Genomic DNA, 19,091 nt, shown 5'->3' with positions numbered 1-19,091 from the left:
ACAGAGTCTGCCAGGGAGGTGTGACGCGCCTTGGGACGTTTTACTACGTTAAAGGCGCGATATAAATACAAGTTGTTGTTGTTGGTTAATATTAATGAACCCTGAAGCGACCTCATTGGTCAGGCACACCAATGACGCAGATATTTTGATGGGCGGTAGTCGACACTGAGCGAACTGATTGGTCCAGACACCTCGCCAATGAGAATTGATGCTCTTGCAGCCACTCAGCGAGTTGATTAGCCAAGGCATTTCGCCAATCGGAAAGAAGAGGCCGGGGCCAGAACTGAGCGACTTGATTGGTCAGAGCAGTACGCCAATCAGAACGATGTTTATCGGGACTGCGCTTGGCAGGGGGGCTTGTTTTCTGATTGGGTGGTGTTGTCAGTCGGCGGATGCGATTGGACAGGAGGGTTGGTGGGCGGTGATTGGCCCGAGGCGGGGGCGGGGTGAGTGGGGATGGGCGGCACGCCATTGGCGGGCGAGCGGAGGGCGCTGTCTCTGATTGGGGGAGGGTGAGAAAGGGCGGGGCCCGGCCGCTGTGGCTGGGGCTGAGGGAGATGCGGGACGGTGTTTGCCGCCGGCTACCTGAGGGAAGGGAGCCAAGCCAGCGGCGTCCACACTCCCGGGGTCGGGGTCTCTCACAGGGGACTGAGTCTGGGGCTCGGGCTGGGCCTGCGGCAGGCGGCAGGGGGCAGTCACAGGTCACTCTCACCGCTTAGATTGGGGTCACGGGGGCAAATTGAGGGTCGTGGGGTCAGTTGGAGGTCACAAGGTTAGTGGGTCAAGCAGATCAGAGTTAGACTGCCAGGATAGGACTGACCGGGGGGAGGGGCGGGTTCAGAGAGTTAGACTGACCGGGGGGAGGGGCGGGTTCAGAGAGTTAGACTGACCGGGGGGAGGGGGTTCAGAGAGTTAGACTGACCGGGGGGAGGGGGTTCAGAGAGTTAGACTGACCGGGGGGAGGGGGTTCAGAGAGTTAGACTGACCGGGGGGAGGGGGGATCGGAGAGTTAGACTGACCGGGGGTTCAGAGAGTTAGACTGACCGGGGGGAGGGGGGATCGGAGAGTTAGACTGACCGGGGGTTCAGAGAGTTAGACTGACCGGGGGAGGGGAGAGTTAGACTGACCGGGGGGAGGGAGTTCAGAGAGTTAGACTGACCGGGGGGAGGGGGTTCAGAGAGTTAGACTGACCGGGGGGAGGGGGTTCAGAGAGTTAGACTGACCGGGGGGAGGGGGGATCGGAGAGTTAGACTGACCGGGGGGAGGGGGTTCAGAGAGTTAGACTGACCGGGGGGAGGGGATCTGAGAGTTAGACTGACCGGGGGGAGGGGATCTGAGAGTTAGACTGACCGGGGGGAGGGGGGGTTCAGAGAGTTAGACTGACCGGGGGAGGGGGATCTGAGAGTTAGACTGACCGGGGGAGGGGGATCTGAGAGTTAGACTGACCGGGGGAGGGGGATCTGAGAGTTAGACTGACCGGGGGGAGGGGGGGTTCAGAGAGTTAGACTGACCGGGGGGAGGGGGTTCAGAGAGTTAGACTGACCGGGGGGAGGGGGTTCAGAGAGTTAGACTGACCGGGGGGAGGGGATCTGAGAGTTAGACTGACCGGGGGGAGGGGGGGATCGGAGAGTTAGACTGACCGGGGGGAGGGGGTTCAGAGAGTTAGACTGACCGGGGGGAGGGGGGATCTGAGAGTTAGACTGACCGGGCTGTAGAGGAGTTAGACTGACTGGACCGTAGTGGAGTTTGACCGACGGGGTCCCGTGCCATGCGAGTACTTCGGGGCGCTTCCCGTGTCCTGGACAGCCACGTGAGCAGGAGCTGTTGCCGGCTGGAGGAACTCGAGCTCCAGGGTTGCGGTGATTGAGCAGCGGCTGGTGTCACTGCAATGTATCTGCTGGGCTGAGAGCTCCGTGTTTAGCACGTTTCGGGAGTGGTCGCGCCGCAGCGTAAGAGTGCGCAGGCGGAGAGGGAATGAGTGACTGTCAGGAGGACCAGGCTGGTAGTACAGGAGTCCCCTGAAGTCCATCTCGCTCTCCAACGGGTATTCAGTTCTAAATACTGGTGAGGGCGATGGTTCATTTGAGGCGTACAGCCAGAGCCAAGCCCGTGGCACCATGGGTGTATCAGCTGTACGGGGGAGGAAGGAAGACAGGGAAAGTAATAGTGCTAGGGGATTCGATAGTTAGGGGAAACAGACTGGTGTTTCTGCAGCCACAGACATGATTCCAGGATGGTCTGTTGCCTCCCTGGTGCCAGGGTCAAGGATGAGTGGCTGCAAGGCATTCCGAGGGGGGAGGGTGAACAGCCAGAGGTTGTGTGTGTGGTGACCATGCCAGTTTAAAATGCTGAAAGTGGTGGCTTTCCTCTGATTATTTTTAGGATAACAAAACTCGGAAGCAATTTATTAAACGTTTCAGCACCTACGCAGCAACGCTGAATGATCGCAACCAGCATAGCGAGGTGCAAGACTGATTTATCCATTGGTACTGCCTGTGTCTCAGGTGAGTCTCTCTTAGTCTGTGTAAACTGGGCTTGGCATTGTAGGATAAACTCCCTGCAACCCTGCATCTTTTGGGATTGAGCCACGGAACAACGTACATGGATTAACAAGAGGTCCATTTACACAGACACGTTCTGTGCCGCAGATCTATTACCCATTAACACAGGCTGGGCGGCAGAGAGAGTTAGAATGTTGCCCCTGGACTGGGGTTTAAATCCGTGGAATATCTATAGCAGGTTTCTCATTTACAGTTGATCAAAAATGGACGAATTTGCATTTCTATAGCGCCTTTCACATCCTACGGACGTCCCTTAGCACTGTTGAAAGCCAGTCAAGTACTTTTGAAGTGCAGTCACTCTTGTAATGTAGGAAACGCACCAGCCAATTTGCACACAGCAAGCTCCCACATACAGCAATGACCAGGTAATCTGTTAGTGATGTTGGTTGAAGGACAAATATTGGCGAGGGCACCGTGGGTAACTCCTCTGCGCTTCTTTGAATAGTCCCCTGGGATCTTTTACAACCACCTGAGAGGGTAGATGGGTTTAACGTCTCATCCGAAAGAATGCCCCTGCGCCAGTGCAATGCTCCCTCAGTACTGCCCCTTCCAACAGTGCAGCATTCCTTTAGTACTGCCCCTGCGACAGGGCAGTGCTCCCTCAGTACTGCCCCTCCGACAGTGCAGCATTCCTTTAGTACTGCCCCTCCGACAGAGCGGCACTCCCTCAGTACTGCTCCTCCGACAGTGCGGCGCTCCCTCAGTACTGCCCCTCTGACAGTGCAGCACTCCCTCAGTACTGCCCCTCCCACAGTGCAGCTCTCCCTCAGTACTGCCCCTCCCACAGTGCGGCACTCCCTCAGTACTGCCCCTCCGACAGAGCGGCACTCCCTCAGTACTGCCCCTCCGACAGAGCGGCGCTCCCTCAGTACTGCTCCTCCGACAGTGCAGCGCTCCCTCAGTACTGCCCCTCCCACAGTGCAGCACTCCCTCAGTACTGACCCTCCCACAGTGCAGCACTCCCTCAGTACTGCCCCTCCCACAGTGCAGCATTCCCTCAGTACTGCCCCTCTGACAGTGCAGCACTCCCTCAGTACTGCCCCTCTGACAGTGCAGCACTCCCTCAGTACTGCCCCTCCCACAGTGCAGCACTCCCTCAGTACTGCCCCTCCCACAGTGCAGCATTCCCTCAGTACTGCCCTTCCCACAGTGCAGCACTCCCTCAGTACTGCCCCTCTGACAGTGCAGCGCTCCCTCAGTACTGCCCCTCCCACAGTACAGCACTCCCTCAGTACTGCTCCTCCCACAGTGCAGCACTCCCTCAATACTGCCCCTCTGACAGTGCAGCGCTCCCTCAGTACTGCCCCTCCCACAGTGCAGCGCTCCCTCAGTACTGCCCCTCCCACAGTGCAGCACTCCCTCAGTACTGCCCCTCTGACAGTGCAGCACCCTGGAGTGTCAGCCTGGATTATGTGCTTGAGATTTTGGTGTGGGACTTGAACTTGCAATCTGCTGACTCTGGCGAGAGTGCTCACCACTGAGCCACCGCCGACACAGAGGTGAGGCAGTAAACTGGAAAAACACATCATTGCTAACTGCTGCTCAGTCAGACCTCTGAGCCTAAGTTGATAGCTGCCAATGGACAGGGCAGTGTGGGTTTGCTGTGGTCGGAGGTGGGTTTAAGGGGACAGATCCGGCCTGTTTCTATACCGATTTGCTTGTCTCTCCATTCCCTGACAGTTGCCCCGGGGGTGGCAGCCTGCGAGCGATGGCGGAGCCGGGAAAGTTTCAGTTCGCTATCGATCGCGGCGGGACATTCACCGACGTGTTCGCCCGGTGTCCTGGGGGGAAGGTCCGAGTCATGAAGCTGCTCTCTGAAGACCCAGCCAATTACCGAGATGCCCCCACGGAGGGCATCAGGAGGATCCTGCAGGAGGTAAATTGTGGTGGTGGTGGTGGTGGTGGTGGTGGTGGGAGGGGGGGGGGGGGCATTGATCACAGTAAATCCCTGGAGGAGGGGACCCGTGGCATTGCTCGCAGTAAATTGATTGGGGAGACACTCGTGGCATTGCTCGCAGTAAATCGCTGAATATGGGGAACACCCGTGGCATTGCTCGCAGTAAATCGCTGAATATGGGGAGACACCCGTGGCATTGCTCGCAGTAAATCGCTGAATATGGGGAGACACCCGTGGCATTGCTCGCAGTAAATCGCTGAATATGGGGAACACCCGTGGCATTGCTCGCAGTAAATCGCTGAATATGGGGAACACCCGTGGCATTGCTCGCAGTAAATCGCTGAATATGGGGAACACCCGTGGCATTGCTCGCAGTAAATCGCTGAATATGGGGAACACCCGTGGCATTGCTCGCAGTAAATCGCTGAATATGGGGAACACCCGTGGCATTGCTCGCAGTAAATCGCTGAATATGGGGAACACCCGTGGCATTGCTCGCAGTAAATCGCTGAATATGGGGAACACCCGTGGCATTGCTCGCAGTAAATCGCTGAATATGGGGAACACCCGTGGCATTGCTCGCAGTAAATCGCTGAATATGGGGAACACCCGTGGCATTGCTCGCAGTAAATCGCTGAATATGGGGAACACCCGTGGCATTGCTCGCAGTAAATCGCTGAATATGGGGAACACCCGTGGCATTGCTCGCAGTAAATCGCTGAATATGGGGAACACCCGTGGCATTGCTCGCAGTAAATAGCTGAATATGGGGAACACCCGTGGCATTGCTCGCAGTAAATCGCTGAATATGGGGGGGAAAGTCCGAGGCATTGTTCACACCAACTCACTGGAGCAGTGGATATTCAGCGCTCTGACAGTGCCTTTTCCCGGTGGGGGTTTGATTTCACGGCGTGTGTTCAGTGGGCTCCCTGTCTGACTCTGTGTGCTTGGTGTGTGTTGTGACAGGAGTGTGGAATTCGGGTGCCTCGGGACCAGCCGATGGACACCGCCCGGATCGACTGGATCCGGATGGGCACCACCGTCGCCACCAATGCGCTGCTGGAGCGAAAGGGGGAGCGAATCGCGCTCGTCATCACCAAAGGCTTCAAGGACTTGCTGCATATCGGTAACCAGTCCCGGCCAAAGATATTCGACCTGGTAAACCTTCCAAATCACTGGTTAGGCCCCAGTGCTGGGCAGCGCACTTTAGGAAGGCTATCAAGGCTTTGGAGAGGGAGCAGAGGAGATTTACAAGAATAGTTCCAGGGATGAGGGACTGCAGTTACGTGGAGAGACTGGAGCAGCTGAGGCTCTCCTGAGAGCAGAGAAGGTTAACCGAAGATTTGATAGAGGTGTTTAAAATCATGAAGGGCTTTGGAGTTTTGTTTTGGAGTCTTTTAGCCAAATCGGAGTTTCAACACAAATTCACGTTGCCTGAGGAATAAAACAGGTGAGTTACAAGCGCAGATTCAGCACAAAGGGTGTAACACAGTGGCCATTGCAATGACCTGGCTACAAGCTGGGTGTGAATCGGAGCGTAGTGTTCCAGGCTAAACGGTCTTTCGAAAGGACAGGGAATTGGGGAAAGGAGGGGGGAGCAGCAATATTGATGAAGGGCACCCTTACACCAGTGAAGAGGAAGGCTATCTGTAAGGGTGAGCAGGCAGTGTGAACATTTAAGAAACAGCAATGGAAGCAAGCCTCTGGTGGGAGTGATCTGCAGACCTGCTGATAGCAGAGATGCAGTAGCGAGATGCATACATGCAGTGATCAGTGAAGCTGGTAGCAAAAGCAGTGTGGTTGTAATGGGAGAATGTAATTTTCACAGAGACTGGGAGATGCAGAAGAGCTCAGGTGGTAAAGGCAGTGAATTTCTAGGACAGTTTTCTGAAACAATATGTTTTAGAACTGACAAGGGAGCAGGACACAGCAGATCGGGCGATGAGTAACAAGTCCGAATTAATGAATAACCTGACCGAAGGAGCACCTTAGCATGGTAAGAGTTGGACATTAACTTCGAGAAGGAGAAAGATCACACACAAAGCAAGGTTTGAAACTTAAGAGTGAGGAATGTGACCAAAGTTCCCTCTAAACTGTCTTTGCCTACCTTTACATAAGAACATAAGAAATAGGAGCAGGCCATTTGGCCCCTTGAGCCTGCTCCGCCATTCAATAAGATCATGGCTGATCTGATCATGGACTCGGCTCCACTTCCCTGCTCCATAACCCTTCAATCCCTTATCGTTCAAAAATCTGTCTATCTCCATCTTAAATATATTCAATGACCCAGCCTCCACAGCTCTCTTTGGCAGAGAATTCCACAGATTTACAATCCTCTGAGAAAAGCAATTCCTCCTCATCTCAGTCTTAAATGGGCTTCCCCTTATTCTGAAACTATGCCCCCAGCTCTAGATTCCACCTTGTCAAGCCCCCTCAGAATCTTATATGTTTCAATAAGATCACCTCTCATTCTTCTGAATTCCAATGAGTAGAGGCCCAACCTACTCAACCTTTCCTCATAAGTCAACCCCCTCATCCCTGAAATCAACCGACTGAACCTTCTCTGAACTGCAAGTATATCCTTTCGTAAATATGGAAACCAAAACTGCACGCAGTATTCCAGGTGTGGCCTCACTAATACCTTCTATAACTGTAGCAGGACTTCCCTGCTTTTATACTCCATCTGCTTTGCAATAAAGGCCAACATTCCATTGGCCTTCCTGATCACTTGCTGTACCTGCATACTAATCTTTTGTGTCTCATGCACAAGTACCCCCAGGTCCCAGTGTACTGCAGCACTTTGCAATCTTTCTCCATTTAAATAATAACTTGCTCCTCGATTTTTTTTTTCTCTGTTAAAGTGCATGACCTCACACTTTCCATTTGCCAAATTTTTGCCCACTCACTTAGCCTGTCTGTGTCCTTTTGCAGGTTTTTTGTGTCCTCCTCACACATTACCCTTCCTACCATCTTTGTATCGTCAGCAAACTTGGTTACGTTACACTCAGTCCCTTCTTCCAAGTCGTTAATATAGATTGTAAATAGTTGAGGTCCCAGCACCGATCCCTGTGGCACCCCACGAGTCACTGTTTGCCAACCGGAAAATGACCCATTTATCCCGACTCTCTGTTTTCTGTTAGTTAGCCAATCCTCTATCCATGCTAATATATTACCCCCAACCCCGTGAACTTTTATCTTGTGCAATAACCTTTTATGTGGCACCTTGTCAATTGCCTTCTGGAAGTCCAAATACGCCACATCCACTGGTTCCCCTTTATCCACCCTGTTTGTTACATCCTCAAAGAATTCCAGCAAATTTGTCAAACATGACTTCCCCTTCATAAATCCATGCTGACTCTGCCTGACTGAATTCTGCTTTTCCAAATGTCCTGCTATTGCTTCCTTAATAATGGACTCCAACATTTTCCCAACCACAGATGTTAGTCTAACTGGTCTATAGTTTCCTGCTTTTTGTCTGCCTCCTTTTTTAAATAGGGGCATTAAATTTGCAGTTTTCCAATCTGCTGGGACCGCCCCAGAATCCAGGGAATTTTGGTAAATTACAACCAATGCATCCACAATCCCTGCCACTACTTCTCTTAAGACCCTAGGATGTAAGCCATCAGGTCCAGGGCATTTTATCCGCCTTTAGTCCCATTATCTTACTGAGTACCATCTCCTTAGTGATTGTGATTGTGTTAAGTTCCTCCCCCCCTATAGCCCCTTGACTATCCACTGTTGGGATATTTTTAGTGTCCTCTACCATAAAGACTGATACAAAATACTTGTTTAGAGTTTCTGCCATCTCCATGTTCCCCATTATTAATTCCCCGGTCTCGTCCTCTAAGGGACCAACATTTACTTTAGTCACTCTTTTCCTTTTTATATATCTATAGAAACTCTTGCTATCTGTTTTTATATTTCGTGCTAGTTTACTATCATAGTCTATCTTCCCTTTCTTAATAATTTTTTTTAGTCATTCTTTGCTGGCTTTTAAAAGCTTCCCAATCTTCTGTCCTCCCACTAGTTTTGGCCACTTGATATGCCCTTGTTTTTAATTGGATACCGTCCTTTACTGGAATATATTTTTCTTAAGAGTTATGAAATATCTCCTTAAATGTACGCCACTATTCATCAACTGTCCTTCACTTCAATCTATTTTCCCAGTCCACTTTAGCCAACTCTGCCCTCATACCTTTGTAGTTTCCTTTATTTAAGCTTAGTACGCTGGTTAGAGATCCAACTTTCTCTCCCTCCATCTGATTTGAAACTCAACCATGTTATGATCACTCATTCCAAGGGAATCCTTTACTAGGAGATTGTTTATTATTAATCCTGTCTCATTACACAGGACCAGATCTAAGATAGCCTGCCCCCTGGTTGGTTCCATTACATACTGCTCAAGGAACCTGTCCCTTATGCATTCTATGAACTCTTCCTCAAGGCTACCCTGACCAATTTGATTTGTCCAATCAATATAGAGGTTAAAATCACCCATGATTATTGCTGTTCCCTTTTTACAAGTCCCCACTATTTCCAGGTTTATGCTCCAACCAACAGAGTTGCTACTGTTAGGGGGGCCTATAGACTACACCCACCAGTGACTTTTTCCCCTTATTATTCATTCTCTCTACCCAAACTGTTTCAACATCCTGATCATTTGAGCCAATATCGTTTCTCACTATTGCAGTGATTCCATCCTTTATCAACACAGCTACCCCACCTCCTTTTCCTTTCTGTCTGTCCTTCCGAATTCCTTGCATGTTTAGTTCGCAATCCTGGTCACCTTGCAACCAAGTCTCTGTTATGGCTATCAGATCATACCCATTTGTAACTATTTGTGCCGACAGCTCATCTAATTTGTTACGAATGCTGCGTGCATTCAGATAAAGAGCTTTTAAGTGTGTTTTCTTACCATTTTCTCCTGCTATGGCCCCAGTTTCTGATAGGCACTTATGTTTATAGATTCTGTCCCTTCCTGTCACGCTCTGGTTTTCGTTTCCCATGTTCGTCATGTCTGACCAATCTAGTTGAATATTTTGAGGAGATCGGCAGTAAGGCCGATAAGGGAGTGTCTGAGTTTTGTCTATATGGACGCCCGGAAGGCATTTGCTAAGGGTCCACACCAGAGATTATTGGCCAAATTGAGAGCACATGGACCCGGAGACAGCCTTTTGACTTGGGTTGCAGATTGGTTGGGAGATAGGAGACAGAGAATGGGGACTGGGGGTACGTACTCCGATTGGTGGATGGGACAAGTGGTGTTCCCCAGGGATCTGTTCTGGAGCCTCAGCTTTTCACCATATCTAGTAATGGCTTGGATGAAGGAACAGTGAGTTCTGTGCCTTAAGTTTGCAGATGACGCTGTTGGGAGGCACAGTAGGCTGTGTGGATGACAGCAGGAACTTACTAAGGGAGTGGACAAACCTGTGGCAGATGGAGCTCGATGTGCGGAAGGCGATACGAGGTCATCCAATCTAGTTGAATATTTGGACCCAAGAAAGAATGTATTTTCTAAATGGTCTTGGTCTCACAGTCACTCTCCCTCTCCCTTTCCCCGTGTGGTCTAACTCTCTCAAGAACACAAGAAATAGGAACAGGATTAGGTCATATGTCCCCTCGAGCCTGCTCCACCATTCAAGAAGATCATGGCTGATCTTCTACCTCAACTCCACTTTCCTGCCCGATTCCCCATATTCCTTGATTCCCTTCGAGTCCAAAAATCAAGAAAGACTGGATCAACTGAGCTTGTATTCACTGGAGTTCAGAAGAATGAGAGGGGACCTCTTAACATTTAAAATTCTGACGGGGTTAGACAGGTTAGATGCAGGAAGAATGTTCCCAATGTTGGGGAAGTCCAGAACCAGGGGTCACAGTCTAAGGATAAGGGGTAAGCCATTTAGGACCGAGATGCGGAGGAACTTCTTCACCCAGAGAGTGGTGAACCTGTGGAATTCTCTACCACAGAAAGTTGTTGAGGCCAATTCACTAAATATATTCAAAAAGGAGTTAGATGAGGTCCTTACTACTAGGGGGATCAAGGGGTATGGCGAGAAAGCAGGAATGGGGTACTGAAGTTGAATGTTCAGCCATGAACTCATTGAATGGCGGTGCAGGCTAGAAGGGCCGAATGGCCTACTCCTGCACCTATTTTCTATGTTTCTATCGATCTCAGCCTTGAATATATTCAACGATTCAGCATCCACAGCCCTCTGGGGCAGAGAATTCCACAGATTCACCGCCCTCTGAGTGAAGAAATTCCTCCTCATCTCAGTCTTCAATGGCTGGCCCCTTATTCTGAGACTGTGACCTTTTGGGCTGGATTTTCAGTTGCCTAATGCCTCAGTTAGCGGCCAGAGGGGGGGGCGTTCATGGGAGCGCAAGAGGTGACCGACCGGGAGCACAGCTTTTAGCGCCCAAGGGAAAATTCATTGGGAGCTCACCGGGGGGACACTAAGCAGTAGCGCCCGGCTGCTGACGCTCAGTGCGACCCTGACGTATTCCTGGTGCAACTCCCACGCTTGTGTCCCGGTCGGTAAATTCGATACAGCCGCCTCGTCGAGTGCCCGCCAATAACAACGTCTGGAAAAACAGTCGATCCAGGCTCGCAGAGTCGTTAACTGGCGGCTACTTAAAGGGATGAGGGAGCGCTTCCCTCGGAGGTCACAGTCAGCGCGACATTTACACACAGCACGGTGCGTGAGCCTCCCAGTGTGCAGCAGCAGACAGACATAACGGCGCAGGTTGGAAACGAGTGGTTTTGAAAACTTTTAATGGGTGCATTACTATGCCTAAGGCTCAGCTTTTCCTGGGGGCTGACTCGGAGCTCCGCGCTTGTGCAACGGGCCCTCAAAATGTACCGGCCAAACTTTCGTTATCGCCCTCCCAGCTCTGATGTGCAACGGATGATTTATTGCCCTGTCAGGTCTTCGACTGATTCTGGCCAATTTCTGGGCGGAGGGCGCAAACATTTTGGCGCTAAAATTATTGCTTCGCCTGGGTTACCGCCCCAAATGAGGCGCAACCGAATTTTCCACCCCCCCTCCCAGTTCTAGACTCTCCAGCCAGGGGAAACATCCTCTCAGCATCTCCCCTGTCAATCCCCCTCAGAATGTTTCAATCAGATCATCTCTCGTTCTTCTAAACTCCAGAGAGTATGGGCTCAATATCTCCTCATAGAACAAACCTCTCGTCTCGGGTATCCATCTAGTGAACCTTCATTGCACCCTTCCTTAGATAAGGAGACCAAAACTGTACACAGTACTTCAGGTGTGGTCTCACCCAAAGCCTTCTCTCTCCTGCTCCTGCACATTCTCGTTTTTTCTCTCCCTCTCGCTCTTTCTTGCCCCCTCACGCTCTCACTCCCTCCCTCCGCACGGTTTATCTCATTCTCTCTCTCCCCCCTCCGCACGGTGTCTCTCTCCTCTCTCTCCCTCCGCATGGTCTCTCTCTCCCCCTCCGCATGGTCTCTCTCTCCCTCCACACGCGCTCTCGCTCTCTCCCCGTCCCTCCCTCCGCATAGTCTCTCATTCTCTTCCCCCTCCGCATGGTCTCTCTCACTCTCTCACTCTCTCACTCTCTCACTCTCTCTCTCTCTCTCTCTCTCTCTCTCTCTCTCTCTCTCTCGCGCTCGCTCTCACTTGCGCTCACTCTCTCTCACCTCCAGGAGATCGTGATGCCGGAGGTGTTGTACGAGGAGGTGATTGAAGTTGATGAGCGAGTGGTTTTACAGGATGCTGACTGCCAGCTCCCTAAGAAGGCGGGACTGCAGACAGTCACGGGTAGGTTGTGTCCATGCCACAGCACGCTGATCATCGGGAATAGAACTATAGAATTTAACACTGTGCTCGTGTCCACTCTGAAAGATTTCTCCCTTAGTCCCCCAACCTCTGGCCTTTCCTGTCATCCAGTGAATTACTTTATCATGATCAAAAATGTATCCACTTCCCTTTTGAAAGCGGTTATCGATCTACTTGAGGTGATCCAGAAGTCGGCTGCCCGTATCCTAACTCTCTCCCAAGTTCTGTTCACCCCTGACCAACGCTGGCTCCCAGTCCGGCCACACCTCAATTTTAAAATTCTCACCCTTGTTTTCAAATCCCTCCATTGCCCTCGCCCCTCCCTATCTCTGTAATCTCCTCCAGCCCCGCAACCCTCCGAGGTCGCTGCGCTCCTCCAATTCTGGCCCCTTGTGTGTTCCCGATTGTAACCGCTGTATCATTGGCAGCTGCCTGGGTCCCAAGCTCTGGAATTCTTTCCCTAAACCTCTCTGCCTCTCCCTCCTTTAAACCTACCTCTTTGACCAAGCTTTTGGTCACCTGTCCTAGTATCTTGTTATGTCCCACATTACAGCAGTGACGACATTCCCAAAATACTGAAAAGCGGTTTGAGACATCCGGTGGCCGTGAAAGGCGCTATATCAATCCAAGAGTTTATTTTCCTTATGTGGCTCGGTGTCAAATTTTGTTTGATAATCGCTCCCGTGAAATGCCTTGGGATGTTTTACTAGGTTCAAGGCGCTATATCAATGCAAGTTGTTATTTTGGGAATGACTACGTATTTTTAAAGATTACTGGCTGCTGCTTCCTGTTTGTCAGGGTCGACGGGGCAGCGAGTGGAGGTGTGGAGGCCAGTGAACACCAGACAGCTGGAAGGGGAGCTGATGAGCGTCCTGTCCAGGGGTATCTGCAGTCTGGCAGTGGTTCTCCTCCATTCCTACACGTGAGTCTCCGGGCATGTTGTGGAATGTTCCCCTCGCCCCTCCCCCCCCCCCCGCCTGCCTGTTCCGGGACGCTCTTTTCCCCCCAGCCCCCGCCGGTTCTGGAGCCCGCCCTCGCCCCCCCCCCCCCCCGCGCCCGTTCTGGAGCGCCCCCTCCCTGCTGCCCGTTCTGGAGCGTTCCCTCGTCTCACTTGACCCTATGGAGTCTGATTTGGGTGTCCTGAGTTTCTGCCCTTTCCCACAACTGACGGGTTTCCTCTCTCGCCAGGTGGTCCGATCACGAAAAGGAAATTGGGGAGCTGGCGACAAGGCTCGGGTTCAAGCACGTGTCCCTCTCCTCGGCGGTGATGCCGATGGTGCGCGCCGTGCCCCGCGGTTACACGGCCTGCGCTGATGCCTACCTCACGCCGTGCATCAAGAGATACCTCAGCGGCTTCTGTGCAGGATTCCAGGACGGTCTGAAAGTAAAGGGTTAACAACGTGAAAAGTTCTTTTATGGAACTCTGTATATCAGTTTAAACCTCCTCGTCACTTCAGCCAGTGTTGAGTGTGCGTCTGTGTGTGCAGGCATGTCTGTGCGTGTACATGTGTGTGAGTGCATGTGGGTTTTGCACATGTGTGAGTATGTGAGTATGTGAGTATGTGAGTATGTGAGTATGTGAGTATGTGAGTATGTGAGTATGTGAGTATGTGAGTATGTGAGTATGTGAGTATGTGAGTGTGTGTGCTATAATCCGGGACAAAATTAACAGTCACTTGGGCAAGTATGGATTAATTAAGGAAAGCCAGCACAGACTTGTTGAAGGCAAATCATGTTTAACTAACTTGATTGAGTTTTTTTAATGAGGGTAACAGAGACGGTTGATGAGGGCAATGAAGGGTTGTTTTTCAGACTGGAGGAAGGTAGACAGTGATGTTCCCCAGGGGTCGGTACTGGGACCACTGCTTTTCTTAATATATATTAATGACTTGGACTTGGGTGTACAGGGCACAATTTTGAAATCTGCAGATGAGACAACATGAATAGTGAACAGTGAGGGGGATGGTGATAGACTTCAAGGAGATATAGACAGGATGGCGGAATGGGCGGACACGTGGCAGATGAAATTTAACGCAGAAAAGTGCGAAGTGATACATTTTGGTAGGAAGAACGAGGAGAAGCAATATAAACTAAAGGGTGCAATCCTAAAGTGGATGCAGGAATAGAGAAACCCTGGGGGTATTTGTGCACAAATCGTTGAAGGTGGCAGGGCAGGTTGAGAAAGTGGTTCAAAAGCTGACAGGATCCTAGGCTTCATAAATAGAGAGAGAGAGAGAGAGTACAAAAGTAAGGAAGTTATGATGCACCTTTATAAAACACTGGTTGGGCCACAACTGGAGTATTGTGTCCAATTCTAGGCACCACACTTTAGGAAGGATGTGAAGGCCTTAGAGAGGGTGCAGAAAAGATTTACAAGAATGGTTCCAGGGGTGAGGGACTTCAGTGAGGTGGATAGACTGGAGAGGCTGGGGTTGTTCTCCTTGGAGCAGAGAAGGTTGAGAGGAGATTTGATCGAGGTGTTCAAAATCATGAGGGGTCTGGACAGGGTAGATAGAGAGACTGTTCCCATTGGTGGAAGGGTCGAGAACCAGAGGACACCGATTTAAGGTGACTGGCAAAAGAACCAAAGGCGACGTGAGACAGTGAATGGTTAGGATCTGGAATGGAGGGCCTGAGGGGTGGTGGAGGCAGATTCAATTGTGGGTTTCAAAAGGGAATTGGATGAGTACCTGAAGGAAAAATTTTGCAGGGCTACGGGGAAAGGGCAGGGGAGCGGGACTAGCTGAAGTGCTCTTGCAGAGAGCCGGCACGGGCTCGATGAGCCGAATGGCCTCCTGTGCTGTAACCGTTCTATGATTCTATGATGCTAAGCGGCTTTTGATGTAGATGAGAGTGTGAGTGAGTGTGAAAGAAATGGATTTTGAGCATGATTATGCTGGGGCTTGGTGGTGATTCACCACAGGGCAAATTCCCATTCTCAGCCCCTTTTACAGAGGAAGGGCAGAGAAACCGGGGAGAGAGTCACTCTGGGCACTCTGGGATGCAATAGAGGCTGGAGGAGCCGTGACAATGGGCAGCTCCAACCAATCGGGGTGGAGGAGCCGTGGCAATGGGCAGCTCCAACCAATTGAGCTGGAGGAGCCGTGGCAATGGGCAGCTCCAACCAATTGGGGTGGAGGAGCCATGGCAATGGGCAGCTCCAACCAATCGGGGTGGAGGAGCCATGGCAACGGGCAGCTCCAACCAATCGGGGTGGAGGAGCCATGGCAATGGGCGGCTCCAACCAATCGGGCTGGAGGAGCCGTGGCAATGGGCAGCTCCAACCAATCGGGGTGGAGGAGCCATGGCAATGGGCGGCTCCAACCAATCGGGCTGGAGGAGCCGTGGCAATGGGCAGCTCCAACCAATCGGGGTGGAGGAGCCATGGCAATGGGCAGCTCCAACCAATCGGGGTGGAGGAGCCATGGCAACGGGCAGCTCCAACCAATCGGGGTGGAGGAGCCATGGCAACGGGCAGCTCCACCCAGTTGGATGCTGGGGGGATGCGGGAAGGAGCCAAGTGTTGTTTAAGGATGGGTGGGGGGTCCCTTCAGCGCCAGGAACAATGCCCCTGCAAGCTGCTTGTGGGTGTGGCTGCACGGCAATCTGTGTGGGTATTGTGCAGGCCGCTCACAAGCTGTCCCCATAAACCGGTCCTGCACCTACGGTAATATCTGGAGGCACTGTTGGCCAGGACCCCCTCAATCCAAATACTCTCCCACTCCAGGATGTGCGGCTGCTGTTCATGCAGTCGGACGGCGGGCTGACTCCGATGGAGAGGTTTAACGGGTCTCGGGCCATCCTGTCGGGGCCAGCGGGCGGTGTCGTGGGCTACGCTCTCACCACGCATGGAAATGGTGCACAGCCAGTCATCGGCTTCGACATGGGCGGTGAGTGACTCCCCCTCCCTCCCTCCGTCCCATCTCCTCCCCACCAGGGGCTGGGGTAACGGCCCCCTCCACCCCCGGGAACCTGTAGGACACCCCCCCCCCCCTCCCCCTCCCCCCGGGACATTTCTCTTCCCCCCCCCCCTCCCCCCGGGACACCCCCATCCCCCCCTCCCCCCGGGACACCCCCATCCCCCCCTCCCCCCGGGACACCCCCATCCCCCCTCCCCCCGGGACACCCCCATCCCCCCCTCCCCCCGGGACACCCCCATCCCCCCCTCCCCCCGGGACACCCCCATCCCCCCTCCCCCCGGGACACCCCCATCCCCCCTCCCCCCGGGACACCCCCATCCCCCCCTCCCCCCGGGACACCCCCATCCCCCCCTCCCCCCGGGACACCCCCATCCCCCCCTCCCCCCGGGACACCCCCATCCCCCCCTCCCCCCGGGACACCCCCATCCCCCCCCTCCCCCCGGGACACCCCCTCCCCCCGGGACACCCCCATCCCCCCCTCCCCCCGGGACACCCCCATCCCCCCCTCCCCCCGGGACACCCCCATCCCCCCTCCCCCCGGGACACCCCCATCCCCCCTCCCCCCGGGACACCCCCATCCCCCCCTCCCCCCGGGACACCCCCATCCCCCCCTCCCCCGGGACACCCCCATCCCCCCCTCCCCCCGGGACACCCCCATCCCCCCCTCCCCCCGGGACACCCCCATCCCCCCCTCCCCCCGGGACACCCCCATCCCCCCCTCCCCCCGGGACACCCCCCTCCCCCCGGGACACCCCCATCCCCCCCTCCCCCCGGGACACCCCCATCCCCCCCTCCCCCCGGGACACCCCCATCCCCCCCTCCCCCCGGGACACCCCCATCCCCCCCTCCCCCCGGGACACCCCCATCCCCCCCTCCCCCCGGGACACCCCCATCCCCCCCTCCCCCCGGGACACCCCCATCCCCCCCTCCCCCCGGGACACCCCCATCCCCCCCTCCCCCCGGGACACCCCCATCCCCCCCTCCCCCCGGGACACCCCCATCCCCCCCTCCCCCCGGGACACCCCCATCCCCCCCTCCCCCCGGGACACCCCCATCCCCCCCTCCCCCCGGGACACCCCCATCCCCCCCTCCCCCCGGGACACCCCCATCCCCCCCTCCCCCCGGGACACCCCCATCCCCCCCTCCCCCCGGGACACCCCCATCCCCCCCTCCCCCCGGGACACCCCCATCCCCCCCTCCCCCCGGGACACCCCCATCCCCCCCTCCCCCCGGGACACCCCCATCCCCCCCTCCCCCCGGGACACCCCCATCCCCCCCTCCCCCGGGACACCCCCCATCCCCCCCTCCCCCCGGGACACCCCCATCCCCCCCTCCCCCCGGGACACCCCCATCCCCCCCTCCCCCCGGGACACCCCCATCCCCCCCTCCCCCCGGGACACCCCCATCCCCCCTCCCCCCGGGACACCCCCATCCCCCCCTCCCCCCGGGACACCCCCATCCCCCCCCTCCCCCCGGGACACCCCCATCCCCCCCCTCCCCCCGGGACACCCCCATCCCCCCCCTCCCCCCGGGACACCCCCATCCCCCCCCTCCCCCCGGGACACCCCCATCCCCCCCCTCCCCCCGGGACACCCCCATCCCCCCCCTCCCCCCGGGACACCCCCATCCCCCCCCTCCCCCCGGGACACCCCCATCCCCCCCCTCCCCCCGGGACACCCCCATCCCCCCCCTCCCCCCGGGACACCCCCATCCCCCCCCTCCCCCCGGGACACCCCCATCCCCCCCCTCCCCCCGGGACACCCCCATCCCCCCCTCCCCCCGGGACACCCCCTCCCCCCCTCCCTCCCCCCGGGACATTTCTCTCTCTCTCCCCCCCCCTTCCCCCCGGGACATTTCTCTCTCTCTCCCCCCCCCCCCTTCCCCCCGGGACATTTCTCTCTCTCTTACCCCCCCCCTCCCCCCGGGACATTTCCGCTCCCCCCGGGACATTTCTCTCTCTCTCCCCCCCCCCCCCTTCCCCCCGGGACATTTCTCTCTCTCTTACCCCCCCCCTCCCCCCGGGACATTTCCGCTCCCCCCGGGACATTTCTCTCTCTCTTCCCCCCCCCTTCCCCCCGGGACATTTCTCTCTCTCTTACCCCCCCCCCTCCCCCCGGGACATTTCCCCTCCCCCCGGGACATTTCCCCTCCCCCCGGGACATTTCTCTCTCTCTCTCCCCCCCCCCCTCCCCCCGGGACATTTCTCTCTCTCTCTTCCCCCCCCCCTCCCCCGGGACATTTCTCTCCCTCTTACCCCCCCCCCCCTCCCCCCGGGACATTTCCCCTCCCCCCGGGACATTTCCCCTCCCCCCGGGACATTTCCCCTCCCCCCGGGACATTTCCCCTCCCCCCGGGACATTTCCCCTCCCCCCGGGACATTTCCCCTCCCCCCGGGACATTTCCCCTCCCCCCGGGACATTTCCCCTCCCCCCGGGACATTTCCCCTCCCCCCGGGACATTTCCCCTCCCCCCGGGACATTTCCCCTCCCCCCGGGACATTTCCCCTCCCCCCGGGACATTTCCCCTCCCCCCGGGACATTTCCCCTCCCCCCGGGACATTTCCCCTCCCCCGGGACATTTCCCCTCCCCCCGGGACATTTCCCCTCCCCCCGGGACATTTCCCCTCCCCCCGGGACATTTCTCTCTCTCTCCCCCCCCTTCCCCCCGGGACATTTCTCTCTCTCTTACCCCCCCCCTCCCCCCGGGACATTTCCCCTCCCCCCGGGACATTTCCCCTCCCCCCGGGACATTTCTCTCTCTCTTCCCCCCCTTCCCCCCGGGACATTTCTCTCTCTCTTACCCCCCCCCTCCCCCCGGGACATTTCCCCTCCCCCCGGGACATTTCCCCTCCCCCCGGGACATTTCTCTCTCTCTCCCCCCCCCTTCCCCCCGGGACATTTCTCTCTCTCTTACC

General features: G+C 55.5%; 1 protein-coding gene across 8 annotated transcripts in view; it reads left to right on the top strand.

The window, feature by feature from the left end:
• The first annotated feature begins 554 nt into the window (after nt 1-554).
• oplah (5-oxoprolinase, ATP-hydrolysing) overlaps nt 555-19,091 on the top strand; it is a 64,482-nt gene continuing 45,945 nt past the window's right edge. For 3 of the 8 annotated variants that reach the window (XR_011593411.1, XM_070881900.1, XM_070881907.1), the window contains exons 1-8: nt 730-772; nt 2,383-2,504; nt 4,242-4,437; nt 5,425-5,616; nt 12,125-12,239; nt 13,056-13,179; nt 13,446-13,641; nt 15,985-16,147. Coding sequence is in view for 7 of the 8 variants with exons in the window: in XM_070881900.1 (XP_070738001.1) it covers nt 4,270-4,437; nt 5,425-5,616; nt 12,125-12,239; nt 13,056-13,179; nt 13,446-13,641; nt 15,985-16,147 (958 nt within the window). In the remaining variant the exon portion in view is untranslated. The other 5 variants (XM_070881901.1, XM_070881902.1, XM_070881903.1 and 2 more) reach the window with 5 other exon arrangements.

Source organism: Pristiophorus japonicus, chromosome 5, assembly GCF_044704955.1.
Source record: "Pristiophorus japonicus isolate sPriJap1 chromosome 5, sPriJap1.hap1, whole genome shotgun sequence".
Lineage (NCBI taxonomy): Eukaryota > Metazoa > Chordata > Chondrichthyes > Pristiophoridae > Pristiophorus > Pristiophorus japonicus.
Note: the sequence above shows the minus strand (reverse complement) of the source record. Positions and strands in the feature narration are given on the sequence as shown.